Source organism: Gekko japonicus, unplaced genomic scaffold (assembly GCF_001447785.1).
Source record: "Gekko japonicus isolate JY-2015 unplaced genomic scaffold, Gekko_japonicus_V1.1 scaffold4543, whole genome shotgun sequence".
Lineage (NCBI taxonomy): Eukaryota > Metazoa > Chordata > Lepidosauria > Squamata > Gekkonidae > Gekko > Gekko japonicus.
This window is the reverse complement of record NW_015176112.1, coordinates 6,636-21,702: the sequence shown is the minus strand read 5'-3', so window position 1 is coordinate 21,702 and position 15,067 is coordinate 6,636. Positions and strand designations below refer to the sequence as shown.

At 44.6% G+C, this 15,067-nt stretch overlaps 1 protein-coding gene across 1 annotated transcript in view; it reads left to right on the top strand.

Annotated features, from left to right (window-relative positions):
• LOC107123515 (ATPase WRNIP1-like) overlaps window positions 1-12,440 on the top strand; it is a gene marked incomplete at its 3' end in the record, with an annotated part of 49,786 nt that extends 37,346 nt beyond the window's left edge. Inside the window, exon 4 of the mRNA XM_015426768.1 lies at window positions 12,217-12,440. Within this exon, the coding sequence (XP_015282254.1) occupies window positions 12,217-12,440 (224 nt within the window). The remainder of the gene's footprint in view (window positions 1-12,216) is intronic.
• Window positions 12,441-15,067: the final 2,627 nt, after the last annotated feature.

Sequence of the window (15,067 nt, the reverse complement as noted above, 5' to 3'; positions counted from 1 at the left end):
AGTTTCTCTCTAATAGCAATAGCCTGATCTTAAAGACAGTATGAATATTGTCTTCATGAGTAGCCATGCAGTGATCAGAAAAGAGCAAAACATCTGGGAGTATTGCCTTTAAAACTGGTCAAGGGAAAGCCCTAAAGAATTGGTGCAATTAATATTTTTTTAAAAGGAAGGTTAAAGAAGACAGGGACGGCAAAGGATGAGATGGTTAGACAGTGTCACAGATGCAACGAACATGAAGTTGAGCAAACTTCAGAGGACGGCGGAAGACAGGAAGACCTGGCGTGATCTAGTCCATGGGGTCACAAAGAGTCGGACTCGACTGTGCGACTGAACAACAACAAAAAAATGATTTTATTCCTTCAGGGCATGTGTAAGAAGAGTGCTTTGTGTTCCTAATTGAGTTCCTAGATTGCATAAGTTGGGTAAATGAACAAAGGAATGCAGCGTCTTTAAATGGGCCATCATGTCTTTCATTGTTGGCCATTTGTTGTTTTTCTTGCCCCAGGATAAAAATTGTGCATTGGAGGAGCCGGGAAGAGGGACACGGCATGTCAGGCTTAATATAATGGCACAGCTGGCATGGCAGTGACTTCTGGCTGAGGTTCGGAGGCTCACGTTTCCAGATAGAATATAGGAAATGGGAAACCACTGTTGCAGCTGCGCTTGTGCGGGGTGTTACGTTTCATTAGATCCTCTTACCACCCATAAGTGCACGCTGAAAATATTATTACATAGTAAACATGAACGAGTGACAAACGCAAGAAATGAGCTACTTACTCAAGCCAAAGCTTGTTTATCTTATTTTGTGATTGGAGGTTGGTGGGCAACGCTGACCTGTGGGTATGGTGGAGCTGTTTGGGGCTCCGCCCCCTTTCTTAAAAGGACAGTCCCACGAGATTTCCCCCGGAAAAACTTTTTTTTTTTTCTTTTTTAAAGGCATGAGCTTGGCTTCCAGCCTGAGCAACTAAGGAAGGGAATCCCACCCCCTCCAGAAATCGCAGCCAAACTATTCAGCTTTGGCAAGGCTGGGGGGGAGGCTTCTGAAGGAGGGGGGGGCTCCTTCTCCCAGCCAGCTCACTTGGGTGGGGGACAGCTGGTCTTACAAGGCAAGCATGGAGGAGGAGAAGCCCGAGAGCTCAGAGGAGCGCATATCCTCTTGGCTCTATGCCCCTGCAGCACCTTGGGGTAACAGCCCCTGCGCCCTGATCCTGCATGACGCACCGCAGTCCTCCTTACATCCTTCCCTGCCCGGCAGCCCAAGGCTTAGTGGGGCTTGGTAGGCATTCGTCGGGGCAAGGACTGGAGGGTTAGTTTTATTTATTTATTTATTCATATTTACATTTCTACCCCGCCCACCCTGTAAACAGGCTCTGGGCGGCTTACAGAAGACGGCCAACAGGCCGATACAAATAAAACAATAAAAATATTGAAATCCCATAAAAACAATATTAACAATAAAGTGCTTGCTACATCAGAGTAACCTTTAAACGAGTGGTTTGTATCTGCGCTCCTTCTGTCTTCAGGTCTTAAAATCAGTCCCACGGTCCAGATGTTCGCCGGTGAGGCTCAGAGTGGGCCAGTCTGATATTCCGGATTGTGGTTTTTATGCCCTGCAAGTGAGGAGCCCCTTTAAAAATTTTAAAGCCCCCCCCCCCCGGGGGAGAAATCCTACGGACCTGGGGCAAAGCAATAACTGATCTAAAGCCATAGAAAAGAGCAAGAGTCCAGGAGCACCTTAAAATGTGTGTTCAGACGGGCCATTTGGTCTGCTTTCAGCACGCTTCAGTAATGGATTTTATATCCACTTTCACACACCCAACATCTGCGCACCGTCCCCAGCCGTCGCTTTCCGGCTCAAAACCCCTTTAAAACGGAGTATTTTGTTACCAGGTCCCCAAGTGGTGTTTTACTGATTCTCCGGTTCTAGCCGCACTTTTCTGATGTCTGATCGCTCCTGCGGTGTCGAGCCACTCCCAGTTTAAACCCCCTCCCCCCTCGAAAGCTGCCCAAGGCTTCCACTTCTCGCCTGCCATTTTTTAAATGCGTTGGCGGTGTGTGCATAGGATGAGCTCCGCCACCGCATTTAGAAAACCAACATTTAAACAGTCACTTGTTTTAGCATTTAAATGAGTTTGGGATCTCACGGAGGCCATTTTTGGGTCAAACATTTAAACGGAAGTCTTTTGTTGGAGGGGTTGGATTGATTCGCCCAGGTGGTTCTGCGCATGTGCCATGATAGTTCCCCCCCTTCTACAGAGGGGCGCCTATGCGCATGCGCAAGCTAAGGGAAAAAAATTTAAAACCGCCGACGCACACTCCCACGCGTCAGTAGTGTAGACACCGGGGAGCAACGTGACTGTGCAGTGAGGTGGGATAAGGGAGGTAAGTGTGATCGTGATGATCCAGATCAAATGTAATCCGGTTAGAAATGGAGCAGTTTAACCCGCTCTCAGCACGCCGTCTGACCGCACCCCCAGAAGCCTAATTAGGTTCAGCACTCAGAATGGACGCTCACTGGGTGACCTTGGTCCCGTCCAAGGCTCTTTTTGTAGCAGGAACTCCTTTGCATGTTAGGCCACACCCCCTAATGTAGCCAATCCTCCAAGAGCTTACAGAGCTCTTCTTACAGGAGCTACTGTAAGCTCTTGGAGGATTGGCTACATTAGGGGTGTGTCGCTTAATATGCAAATGAGTACCTGCTACAAAAAGAGCCCTGGCCGACTCCCGTCACACACTCTCAGCCTAGCCTACCTCACAGAGTTGTTGTGAGTCTAAAATGGAGGCAAGTGGCAAAATTCGTGGCAGGGCAGGAGCTTTCGTGAGTCACTGCTCACTTCTTGATACAGCTGGTCTCTTGCTCTTTTCTGCTGCTACAGACAGACCAAAATGGCTACCCATCATTATCTAAAGCCATTAAAGCAAGGCTCCCCTGGTCTCTTTGGGGCTTTGGGACACCTGTGGAGTTTGGAGAACAGGGAGTGGGTGCCACAGTGAAATGGCTGCCATTTGCTAAATGGCTACCCCTGGGGTCCTGGGTCTGATCGCAGTGTTAAAAGGCTGCTACGCAAGCATCCTCCTATGACTGAATGGGTGCACTTTACAGATACAGATACGGAGGTGGTGGCTCCTGGGCTATTCTGAAGCACTTCCCCATACAGTGAGATAGAAGAAGAAGAAGGAGGAGGAGGAGGAGGAGGAGGAGGAGGAGGAGGAGATTGGATTTATACCCCGCCCTTCACTTGGAGTCTCAGAGCGGCTTACAAACTCCTTTCCCTTCCCCTCCCCACAACAGACACCCCGTGAGGTGGGTGGGGCTGAGAGAGCTCTGACACAAACTGCTCTTTTTCAAGGACAGCTGTGCCAGAGCTTGGGACTGACCCAAGGTCACATCAACAGGTACAAGTGGAGGAGTGGGGAATCATATCCGGTTCTCCTAGATTAGAGTCCGCGCACTTAACCACTACACCAAACTGGCTCTACCCATGACTGCATACGATAAGCAAATACGTTTGCTTCTTTGTAAGTACGTACGCTGGTAGCCCGTGTGCAGTTGTGTGTCCCAAACGTGAAACAGGACAAATGGGAATTTCTGCAACGGATATTCAGGACAGGTGAGGCAGCCCTCGTCTCTCACATGAGTTAGATTGCTGGCGGATTGCTCTTGTATAATGTCTCCTGCCCGAGGAAATCAACATGCTTTGCGTCCGTTTATATTTTATCCTCTCAGCTCTCTGAGATGGGTAAACATGTTATAAACAGAAGCAGAGAAACCTTAACAGGATTGCTCAAGGTCAAGGTACTAAGCAAGAGAAAGCGAGTGCCAAGAAACGACAGGGCTGCTCGGGGAGCCCTTTAGACATTGGGATTCACTTTTCTATAGCTTCAGTCTGTGGTGTTTCACGGGGGTGACACCACGGGGGCAGAGCCGGGTGTATACCTCCTCCTTACCAATTTGATTGTTCCTGAGCAGTGTTTTCATGGGGAGGATTGTTGTAATCAGCTGCACGTGTGTAATGCCAGGCCCGTAAGTGGCCCAAGAGTGCCAAGATTCATGAAACAGCTTCCACACAGTTGTCTGAATGGTTATAGGAGACCATATTTGTAGTTCACTACACTGCATGATGCTGTAATTCCACATTTACAATAAATGCCAAATACCCCCATTTTGCAAGCTTCATCTTAAGTATCCTGGTCAAAGTATTTGTATGTGTGTCATTGTTAATTTCACTGAATGCCCTTCAGAAACCTATTGTAATATTCAACTGTTGGCCACACTAACTCAGCTTAGAGGGAACAGTGATCACTTGTGTCTCTCAACCGTAGGTTCATGTCCGAAGACAGGAATAAGCGACAATCGCTTTCATGGTGGGCTTTTGGTTCGTGTCTGTTTTGGACACTGAAAGATTTATCCAGGTTAATCTTATCGCTGGCCTGGTGGAGGTTTTGCCACGGGTCATACACGAGCTGTAGTTTTCCTTCACCTTTTGAGTTGATATCCAATCTTGAGGTCATCCGGTGCTGGGTCCTGGGGTGTCCTCCTTGCCTATTTGTTTATATTTTTGTCTCTAGGTGTCATTGGTTACAAAATACGAACACGAAGGCCTGGTGTCCGATATGTCCTGCGTTTAATTTTGGAGACTGGCAAAAATACTGAATAGTGCAAGTGTAAGACGAGAGTATAAATCTCTCCGGAGGTCACAAGGAGGGTAACGTCTTGCCTTGTAATTGTTACCTCATGTCGGATAAAGGGCTGGCTGCCGGCACTGATGCGGGGCAGGAAGGTCTGAATTTGAATACGGAGCCGGGGGAAAGGAAGGTGAAACAATATAATATTCTCATGTGAATCAGCAAGGCTGAAATATGTTTTGCCCAGGGCTTTTTTTTTGTAGAAAAAGCCCAGCAGGAACTCATTAGCATAATAGGCCACACCCAACAGCAGAAATACATTAGCATATTAGGCCACACCCCTGACAGCACATCTCATTAGCCTATTAGGCCACACCCCACATGTTACCAGAAGTGTGGTCATCCAACCACACCCACCTTTTGCTTCTTATTCTGTTTACTTTGTTGTCAAAAACCAGGGCTCTTTTTGTAGCAGGAACTTCTTTGCATGTTAGGCCACACACCCCTAATGTAGCCAATCCTAATGTGTTCCTGCTTTTGGGTGTGGCCTATGGCCTATTATGCTAATGAGTTCCTGCTGGGCGTGGCCAACTCAGGAGCCAGCCGGAACTCCGTTCCTGTGCATTCCTTGCCCAAAAATAGCCCTGGTTTGCCTATTGGGAAATTCCTGTGGAGAAATAGTGAGCCAAAGTAGAATAGTTGCTGTCTTTTTTTTAAGCAGTTTGAGTTTAAAGCAGTATCACCAGCAGTTTGGTTTATTTTGCATTCTGCTTCTCTTCTAGGGTATGGGTAAAAGTGTACACATTTAAATTACCACCTGCAAATGAGGAATAGCTGGTCTCCTGGAGATGGAGCAGCCTGCGTATCATAATTCTCCTTTCAGTGTGCAAGCACCCCTTTTAGGGGAGGGGGGGATTTTATTGTATCTATGGCATTTGCAGCGCCACCTTTCTCAGTGGGATTCAAGAACGAGTCAGTACAATCAACAATACAATCAACAGGATGCAACATTCGGTAAACAATGAAATAGGACTTGGGTGGGAGAACCGACCAGAAATCTAAAAAGTAAAATTGAAGCAAAGCATAGGTGTTAACATTCCACATAAAATGATGCCAGATTACATAGTAGGATCCAGTTTACAGCAAACTCTACAAAATAGCACAGACCACAGTCCCTAATAAATTTGTCCAAATAACTTTGTGAATCATTTTGTACAGTGCTATCCTGCTGTCCACATAGAAGAGCCCTCTTGAATGATTCAGTTTTCAGTACCCAGATCTCAAATGTCTTTTTTTTTGTCAGAAAAAATTATTTAGGATATAAACATTCATAATCAACATTAAATTTTCTACATTTGTCCAGACCCTACCCACCTCCCTTTTTCCCTCCCTAATATATGGCTTCCCACAGTGCTTCGACCTCCTGCCCATCTCTTTACTAATTTTTACAACAACAATTTTCTTTTTGTAATTCACTAGGTAACTATTATTTCACTATAGTAATTAATTTTAACTTATCATATCTCCCAAGCATTATATACTTAATAATTATTAAAACTAAATAAATTGTCTTTTACTTCCCAATACTTTTCTAAGTATTCTTTTAGATCCTTCCAGTCATTATAGAAATCTTCTGCTTCCATATTATTCAACTTTCTTGTCAGTTTGTCCATTTCAACTGAAAATAATAATTTTTTAATCCAATCTTCAATCTTCGGGACTTCTTGCTGTTTCCAATTTTGAGCATAAGTCATTCTAGCTGTAGTTATCATATACCACATCAGAGTTCTCTTTGATACGTTGACCTCTTCCATTTTTAGTCCCAAAAGTAATATTTCTGGTTCCTTTTTAAATGTACATTTCATGATCTTTTCCATCTCTGCATGGATCTCACTCCAATTTTTTTTTGCTTTTTCACACGTCCACCACATATGACAAAAAGAGCCCTCCACTTTTATGCACTTCCAACATTTGTTTGACATATTGCTATTCATATTAGCAATCTTTTTCGGTGTCATATACCACCTATACATCAAATGTCTTTTGATGCAACTAGCATTTCGTTTGTTTTTCTCCACTAAAGAATGTTCTCTAATTATGGCACATTGTCTGTTATTCTGCCGACTTCTGTCTGATCTCAGGCACTTTGCTTCAATTCATTCTTCCTTTCCTTAAAAAGCCACAGGACTGCCCTGTTTCTGAGACTACTAGGAAGCTCCTTACCGGTGCAAATCCACAAATCACAGCTTCTTGTGCAAGGTTTTTGGCGGGTGCTAGCAAAATCCGTAAAGTTATTTTAAGTAGTGGTTCTTAAATTTAATATAATATTTATTTAAATCTGAGATATCTTTAATCAAATTTAAATTATATTTTTATCCTCTGTTTATTCTGTTAAGTTTTTAATGTATATGCGTGGATATGGTTTATGCTGGTCTTTGACCGTATTAATAGATCTGATCTGGTCTGAGAACTGAGGGCACTTTGCTTCGAAATCATTTTGTCCCTTTATCTATTGTGTCGAATAGGCAGTAGAGATCCAAGTGGTCAGCCATGTTGGTCTGAAGCAATAGAACCAGGGCTATTTTTGGGCAGGAACGCACAGGAACGGAGTTCCGGCTGGCTCCTGAGTTGGCCACGTCCAGCAGAAACTCATTACCATAATAGGCCACACCCAACGGCAGAAACTCATTAGGATTGGCTATATTAGGGGTGTGTGGCCTAACATGCAAAGGAGTTCCTGCTCCAAAAAAAGGCCCTGGGTTTTGACAACAAACAAGGTAAACAGAATAAGAAGCAAAAGGTGGGTGTGGCTGAAAGACCACACTTCTGGTAACATGGGGGTGTGGCCTAATATGCCAATCAGCTGTGCTATCAGGGGTGTGGCCTAATATGCTAATGTGTTTCTGCTGTTCAGTATGGCCTATTATGCTAATGAGTTCCTGCTGGGCTTTTTCTACAAAAAAAGCCCTGAATAGAACAAATTTAGAGTCCAGTGGGGCACCTTTAAGACCAACTGTCAGCTATGCTGCCATGGGGGTTGTGGGGTTCATTCTGCGTCTTGGTAATTGCTCTTGCATTCCTGTCTCTGCTGTTCTGCCTGTGGCGCAATGCTTATCTCTACAGATGTGCAGGAGGATGTTATGTTGGAGGTTGTATTGTCTGGAAGTCTCCTAGGTACCGTGAGAGACTACTGCTTCCCAGCTGTCGCCACCTAACGGTTTCCTAGCTGGGCCCGCACGCGGGAGGGTAGCTAATTGGCCCATGCCATGGGGGGTGCATACGAATGCCCTATATCCTATTATGCTCAATGGGTTGCCGCCATTTTTCTTCTTCTTTTTTTGAAAACATTTTATTAGGATATAATAAGCAAAGTCAGACATAGATCAAAACTTATATAGTTATACATCCTACCCTCCTCCCTTCCCCCCCCCCAACTCGGCTTTTCACAGTGCTCCAACCTCCTGCTCGTTTCTTAGATGTTCTTCATCCCTCCCTTTTTTACACACATCTATAGGTAACTTATCCTTCCATTTTTTATTCTTATATCTTTATCTATTTTTTAATATCCTTTAACCTTAGTAATTATCAAAGCAAAGTAAATTGTCCCTTACCATCCCAATACTTTTCCAAATAGTCTTTAAAGTCTTTCCAGTCTGCAAAAAAATCTTCTGCTTCCAAATTGTTAAGTTTCCTTGTCATTTTGTCCATAGTTGCCGCCATTCTTAACAGTGCCTGTGTTACTGCATCTATAGCTTTGCAATAAACGTATAACCGTTCCTGAATGCGTGTACTTCGTTGTGAGCTGTGGGTTCTGACACCAACAAAGGTTTATTCAAGGTATGAGCTTTCGTGTGTGTGCACACTTTTTTCAAAGACATTGGAATGGTAGGTAAGTTTCAAACTTACAGACAGGGACTGAACAGCAAATTAACATGTAACGTGATGTTTACGATATGCAGAGTCAAAAATAACAAGCCGTGGTTATAAGGTCAACGGTTGTAAAGCGATAAATATGTCAAGATAGCAGATAAATGTCTAAAGGTGTCTTTTCTAATTGTGGGAAGCAAACTGAGTATGACGCTTGACATCTTCTGCAAAGGGCTGTATTAGACTGTTGTGATCGAGTTTTTGCGTTAGTCTTATTTAATTGTGGGAAGCAAACTGTGTATGACACTTGACATCTTCTGCAAAGGGCTGTATTAGACTGTTGTGATCGAGTTATTGCGTTCGTCTTATTTAACATGGTTTCTGTTTTTGTTGCAAGCGCCGGAGTTCCTTGGAAGCCTATCAAGGATTCCTCAGTAATGTCAAGCAGGGGGAGGGGGGCATAGCTCGATGGTAAAGCCGGCACTTGGCACGAAGAGCATCCCAGGTTCAAACACTTGCGCCTCTGGTTAAAAGGCTTGCAGACAGCGTGGGTCAGGAAGGACCCCTGCTGAGATCTTTGAGAGCTGCTGCAAGGCAGGGTGGAGAAGACCAAAGCTGGCTGACGTTTCTTTCCCTGCAACATACGACAGCCTGGAATTTGGGGCCTTTGTAGGCAACGCTAAGTGAAAGCTCCTGTTCAAATAGCACTTTGCCAAAAAATGGAGAGTAGCACTTTTGATTACTTGGGGTGGGGGTGGGGGGAAGATCCACTTATTTTTCTTCAAGCGCACAGAATAGTTCTAAATTGCATTTAGAACAAAGCATCGGCTTTGAAACGGAGATGAGCACCGCAACCCTAAAGTCGGACTCGACTGGCTTTCGAGCAAGGGAAGCCTTTACCTTTTACTCCATATAATAAATATTTATTTTGGTATTATTTTATCTGGATGTAGCTTGACCCTTTTAGCATTTCAAATCCCCGCATACAGTTGTGAGGTTGCTGAGAGGAAGAAATGGGGAAGGGAAGGACGTGTTCTGCCCTGAGGTCCCGGGACAAAAAGCCAGATAAAAATGTGGCAGACTGTCTTGCGTGGAATTGAATTACCTCTGGATGGATAGATAGGCTGCTTGGACGTTCAGTCACACCCTCTTCATTATGTTAAAAAGCACATTTCTTCAGGCTTTGGCTATATATGAATTATTGCTGAAATTTAATCCGTCGAAGTTCAGATGGCTCATCAATTTAGGGTGGTTTCCCCCCCCAGCCCTGATTGTTTGTAGACGATTTTATAAATCTTCCATTGAACGAAGTTCAAGAGCTTCTGGCAATCTGGGGTTTATTTGCACTGCCAATGTACTTGGTAAGGAACGGCTGCTTGCTCCAGTCTCCTTCCTCTAATCCCTGTTAGACAGACACCGTGAGTCAAGAGCTGGAAACAGCTCTTGTTGGGGAACTTGATGTGCCAAAGCATGGTAGCTCCTGCCGGTAAAAATAATTTGATGGGATTTGCCTGATGAGCTGCTTTAAAAATGTTCACAGTCAGTACATCGTAACTAAAAATGGAAAGACAGATCTTTAGATGTCTCTGCATGTGTTGTCCAGCATATATCCAAAGTGGAAGTGTGTTTCAAAAGAAAGAAAGCAGCGTTTCCTAATAGCAGACTGCGTTAAATTTCAGTGCCGTCACAGTCCTGTGGATTTGGAGACGTTTCTCATCATCCGTTTCCTCTTTCGTCTGTCTCTCGTTCCTTTTTATCGGTCTTTTGCGAAGGATTTGTAGAACACAGCTTGGGTCTGTTTTCAGAAGCTAGGCTTCTATCATGTTGGTTTTTAATACGTGACTTACAGGTATCTTCAAGCACACCTTTGTGTCCGCCTGCCCCGCCTTTTTACACAGGGCCAAAGCTAGATATTGTGGCATCAGGCTTGTGACTTCTCCCTCCTTGCTAAAAAGGTAAAGGTTCCCTTGCTCGAAAGCCAGTCGAATCTGACTCTAGGGTTGCGGTGCTCATCTCCGTTTCAAAGCCGAAGAGCCAGCGCTGTCCGAAGACGTTTTCCGTGGTCATGTGGCCGGCATGACTAAACACCAAGGCACACGGAATGCTGTTCCCTTCCCACTGAAGTGGTACCTATTTATCTACTTGCAATTTCTTGCTTTCGAACTGCTAGGTTGGCAGGAGCTGGAACTAGAGACGGGCGCTCACTCCGTCCTGCAGCACACTCGGGTCTCGAACTGCTGAACGACCGACCTTCCACAGCCTGCAGTTCAGCGTCTTAACCACTTGAGCCACCGCAGCTCCTTGCTAACAACTAATAAAACACAATATATGATGCAGCAGTCCTGTACTGTTTCATTGAAGTAGGTTGTGGCTTTCAACCTTCAGCAGTGCCATCGTGGGCAGAGAGATGCTCTGTGAAATCCTTTGAAGTGAAAGGGCTTAGAAGGGTGCGACTTCGCTTAGGATGGTGCTGCAAATAGCAGACCTTTATCCCGACAGCTGAGCTGCAGTCATCGAAGAGGACAGAAGCCCAGAGAAATACAGAACGTGTAGAACAGTGTCCTAGATGTTAGTTTGTGTCCATAAACAGGGGTGAAAGTAACCTACATTTCTTACAGCTACAGCCTCAGGGCTGGGGGGTGTGTGTTTGAAGCCGAAGAAGGGAAGGTACCATATTTTTAGAATTCCGTTCAGATTCAATAGAAACTTCCTGGTAATAGTTCAAGTACTCTTCAGGTTCCAAAAGATTAAACTTTGGTTTGGCGGGCTCAGTTTCTCATGTGTCTCCCTGTTCAAATCAAATCAAATACCTTTTATTGGCATACAGTATTAAAAATAAACATTTCCCAGTATTAATACAATCTAGTAGAGATTATAAAATAGATAATCGTGGTAAACCATTCCAAGGATATGTCAGGCCTATAACATACCTCAAGATGTCACAGGATAGATTTGACCATACGGGAGAGAGCTGAGTCGTACAATAAATTAAAATCTAAACTTTTAAACTTAAGGTTGTTTTTAAAAAATTATAAATTAAGAATCATTAATATGCTCAGAATCGTTCTTCCGTTTTATAAAACCATGAAGAAACATAGCGGTCAGGTCAATGATCTCCGGGTCTCGTGAAGCAAGGAGATAATGAACCTTGTTTCTATCCGGTTGGCCTGCTACCAACCTAAGGGGGCCTTCTATAAATTCCACTCGGATGTCATTTAACAAATTACAGTGTAAGAGTACGTGCTCAACTGTTTCTATTTCTCTTCTATTATGTCCACAAAACCTGACTGAATAAGGAATTTTCTTATATCTCCCCTCAAGAATAGCAGAGGGGAGAACGTTAAAACAGGCCAACAAATAAGCTCTACACATTTGCGGTGTCTCCCTGTTCTATGGCTGCACTTTTTATCACGTATCTAAAAGACAGTTCGCTCTGGTCTCTTTGCTCATTGTGTGGCCGTAAGCACGCACGGGTTTGGGATGATGAAACGTGCACAGCTATTTTAACATAGACCAGTGCTTAGAGCACGGTACATAGATTGCATACCAGCTGTAGGACCCTTGTGACATTTGACTACCGCAGCATTTCATAAGGATGAAGCTCAAATCTAGTTGGCTCTTGTGTAGTCAGTGCAAAAGCAGCGTAGCCTTGTGAACAATGCGTAAGGTGCATGGAGCTCACGTACCAATGAATAGCAACATGGTGTAATTTTTTTATTCCAGATCAGGAATGTGCATTGAGAAGAGAGCTGTAAGCACACTTGCCTACCTCTGCGATGGTGATGCAAGAACTGGATTGAATGGACTCCAGATGGCTGTCCAGGCCCAGCTAACTCAACTGCCCCATCAGAGCAGCATGCTCAGTTCTTCTGCGAATAGAATAGTCATCACAGAAGATCACGTGAAGGAAGGACTCCAGCGGTCCCACATTCTCTATGACCGAGCAGGTGAGTAACAGAAATAGCAGCCCATTAGGGCAATTCTGTGAAGAAATCTAGACCCCTGGCCAGGTATAAATATTATAACAGGCCCCCCCCAAAAAGATGCTGACATCTTTTCTGGTGCCCGCCAAGGTGGGTGGGGCCAAGTAGTGCTTTTGCCCAGCAAGGCTTCTGATTGGCTATTGGAGATTTGACTGGCAGTGCAGATTTTTTTTAAATGTACTGTTGTACAGTGTGTGCAGCAGAAGGCTACAGAAACACTTTTGCCAGACACACTAGTTTTTCTACCTACAGAGTTTCTGACACGGAAGCACATTAATCCTGTTGTCTTTTTTTCTCTGCGCCCACACCCCAGAATAAGAGTAGAACTAATCCTGCATATTGAAGACTGTAACTGCAGCCTAGCATGTTAGTGTCATATCTTAGCATTCTGGGGTGAGCAGCTGTGGTGTAGTGGTTAGGATGTTGGACTAGGACCTGGGAGATGTGGATTCAAGTCTTATATTGCCACGGAAGCTTGCTGGAGACCTTGAACCAGTCACAGGCTCTATGTAACTTGGCCGCTACCAGAACTAGGGCCATCTCAGTGGCAGCTCCACACTGGTGGAACGAGTTCCCGGAAGACATCAGGGTCCAGTGGGACCTTTTACAGTTCCGCAGGGCCTGTAAAACGGAGCTCTTCCACCAGGCCTTCAATCAGGAGCCGCCACTGAGGAATGAGCTATGAAGGACTTCCAGTTTATGGTGACACGCTGGCGGACGCACCTCCCGGACCTCCCAGGGGTGTGATCTGCGTGCTAGTGGTTAGGAGGGGGAGCGATTGTTTGCCAACCCCCCGGAGCCTTTGTGAAAGGCTCCTAGCCATGGGGCTTTTGGAGGGTGGCCTCTTCACCAGCACATTGCTGGGGAATTGAGGCACTCCCCTGCCCCGACGGTCCTGCTGCTATGCATCCGAATTGGACTAGAGCCGCTGACCGGGACAAGCATCGGAGATCGAGCGTTTTAAACGAACTTTTAAGTGAGGTCTTATGACCAACAACAAACAGTGAGTCGAGTAAAAGCAAAATGCTGATAATTTAAGAAGAAAGCCCTCCCCTGGGAACGGCGAGAAAAGCGAACGGGGGAGGGGCCCCTCCCACACGCATAAATTAAAAAGAGAGTTAACAAGGGGGGGAGCAGAAGTTAAAACGCAGTAATCTGTTAAAGAAATTTACCAGAGCGCGGATAAGCATATGGGCGAATTTCAGAGACTTTAACAAATTTATACAAAAGTAAGCAATCCATAAAAATGGTGTGGGAAAAAACGGAGAGAGAAAAACAAGCAAAAGTGAAACCACTGGGGAGCATGAGCCCACGGCCAGAAGAGACCACTGAGTTCTCTAAGCTTTGGGCAGACTCTTTGCACTCTCTACTGGATCAGATGACTAACATCAATCAACAGCTGAAAACTTTAAATCAGAACCTTGCAGCTCAGCAGCTCCAACTGTCTGAAACTACAAGACAGAGCAAACAGCTGAGAAAGTAAAGGAAATGGATGCCAACTCTAAAAAAGTTAAGAAAAAGGTGCAAATGCTGGAAAAGAAGCAAACTTCGGATGAATTTCAACTTTTACAATTGCAAATGGAGAAAGCTAACCTGGTCCTCCGGTTCCAAGGGGTCCCTGAATCTAAAGATGAGAATCTAAAACAACTCTTAAGTGATGCATTAGCTCCAGTTACAGATTTAAAAGCGGAATATCTTATAAGCGAAATGGACGTGGTCTACAGGGCCTACTCTGTTTACATTAAAAAAAATAATCTGCCTGGAGAGATAGTGATGAGATTCTCGAAGAGACATGTAAGGGGTTTAATCCTGAAAGCGACCTCAGGAACACCACTGAAAATTGGAGGCAATACTATTCGGATTTTAAAAGATATTCCATTTGAAATAAGGAAGAAGAGAAAGAAGTACAAGAACTTAATCCTCTTTCTACAGACAAACAGCATCCCATACAAATGGTTGACCCCGGAAGGTGTCATTTTCAAACTACAGGATAAAAAAGAAAAGATTGGCTCTGTTTCCAAAGCGCGTGAGCTTATGAGACTGCAACTGGGTGAACCGGAAGAGGACGCCAAGAAAGAAGATGACAGCAAACTTAGTGACGAAATGGACTCAGTGCCTTCCGACGAGAACTCTGCTTCAGAAGGGGGGGGCAGCCCCTAAGCAAGAATACCAATTGAAGATTAGAAATGGTCTACAGGGCCTACTCTGTTTACATTAAAAAAAATAATCTGCCTGGAGAGATAGTGATGAGATTCTCGAAGAGACATGTAAGGGGTTTAATCCTGAAAGCGACCTCAGGAACACCACTGAAAATTGGAGGCAATACTATTCGGATTTTAAAAGATATTCCATTTGAAATAAGGAAGAAGAGAAAGAAGTACAAGAACTTAATCCTCTTTCTACAGACAAACAGCATCCCATACAAATGGTTGACCCCGGAAGGTGTCATTTTCAAACTACAGGATAAAAAAGAAAAGATTGGCTCTGTTTCCAAAGCGCGTGAGCTTATGAGACTGCAACTGGGTGAACCGGAAGAGGACGCCAAGAAAGAAGATGACAGCAAACTTAGTGACGAAATGGACTCAGTGCCT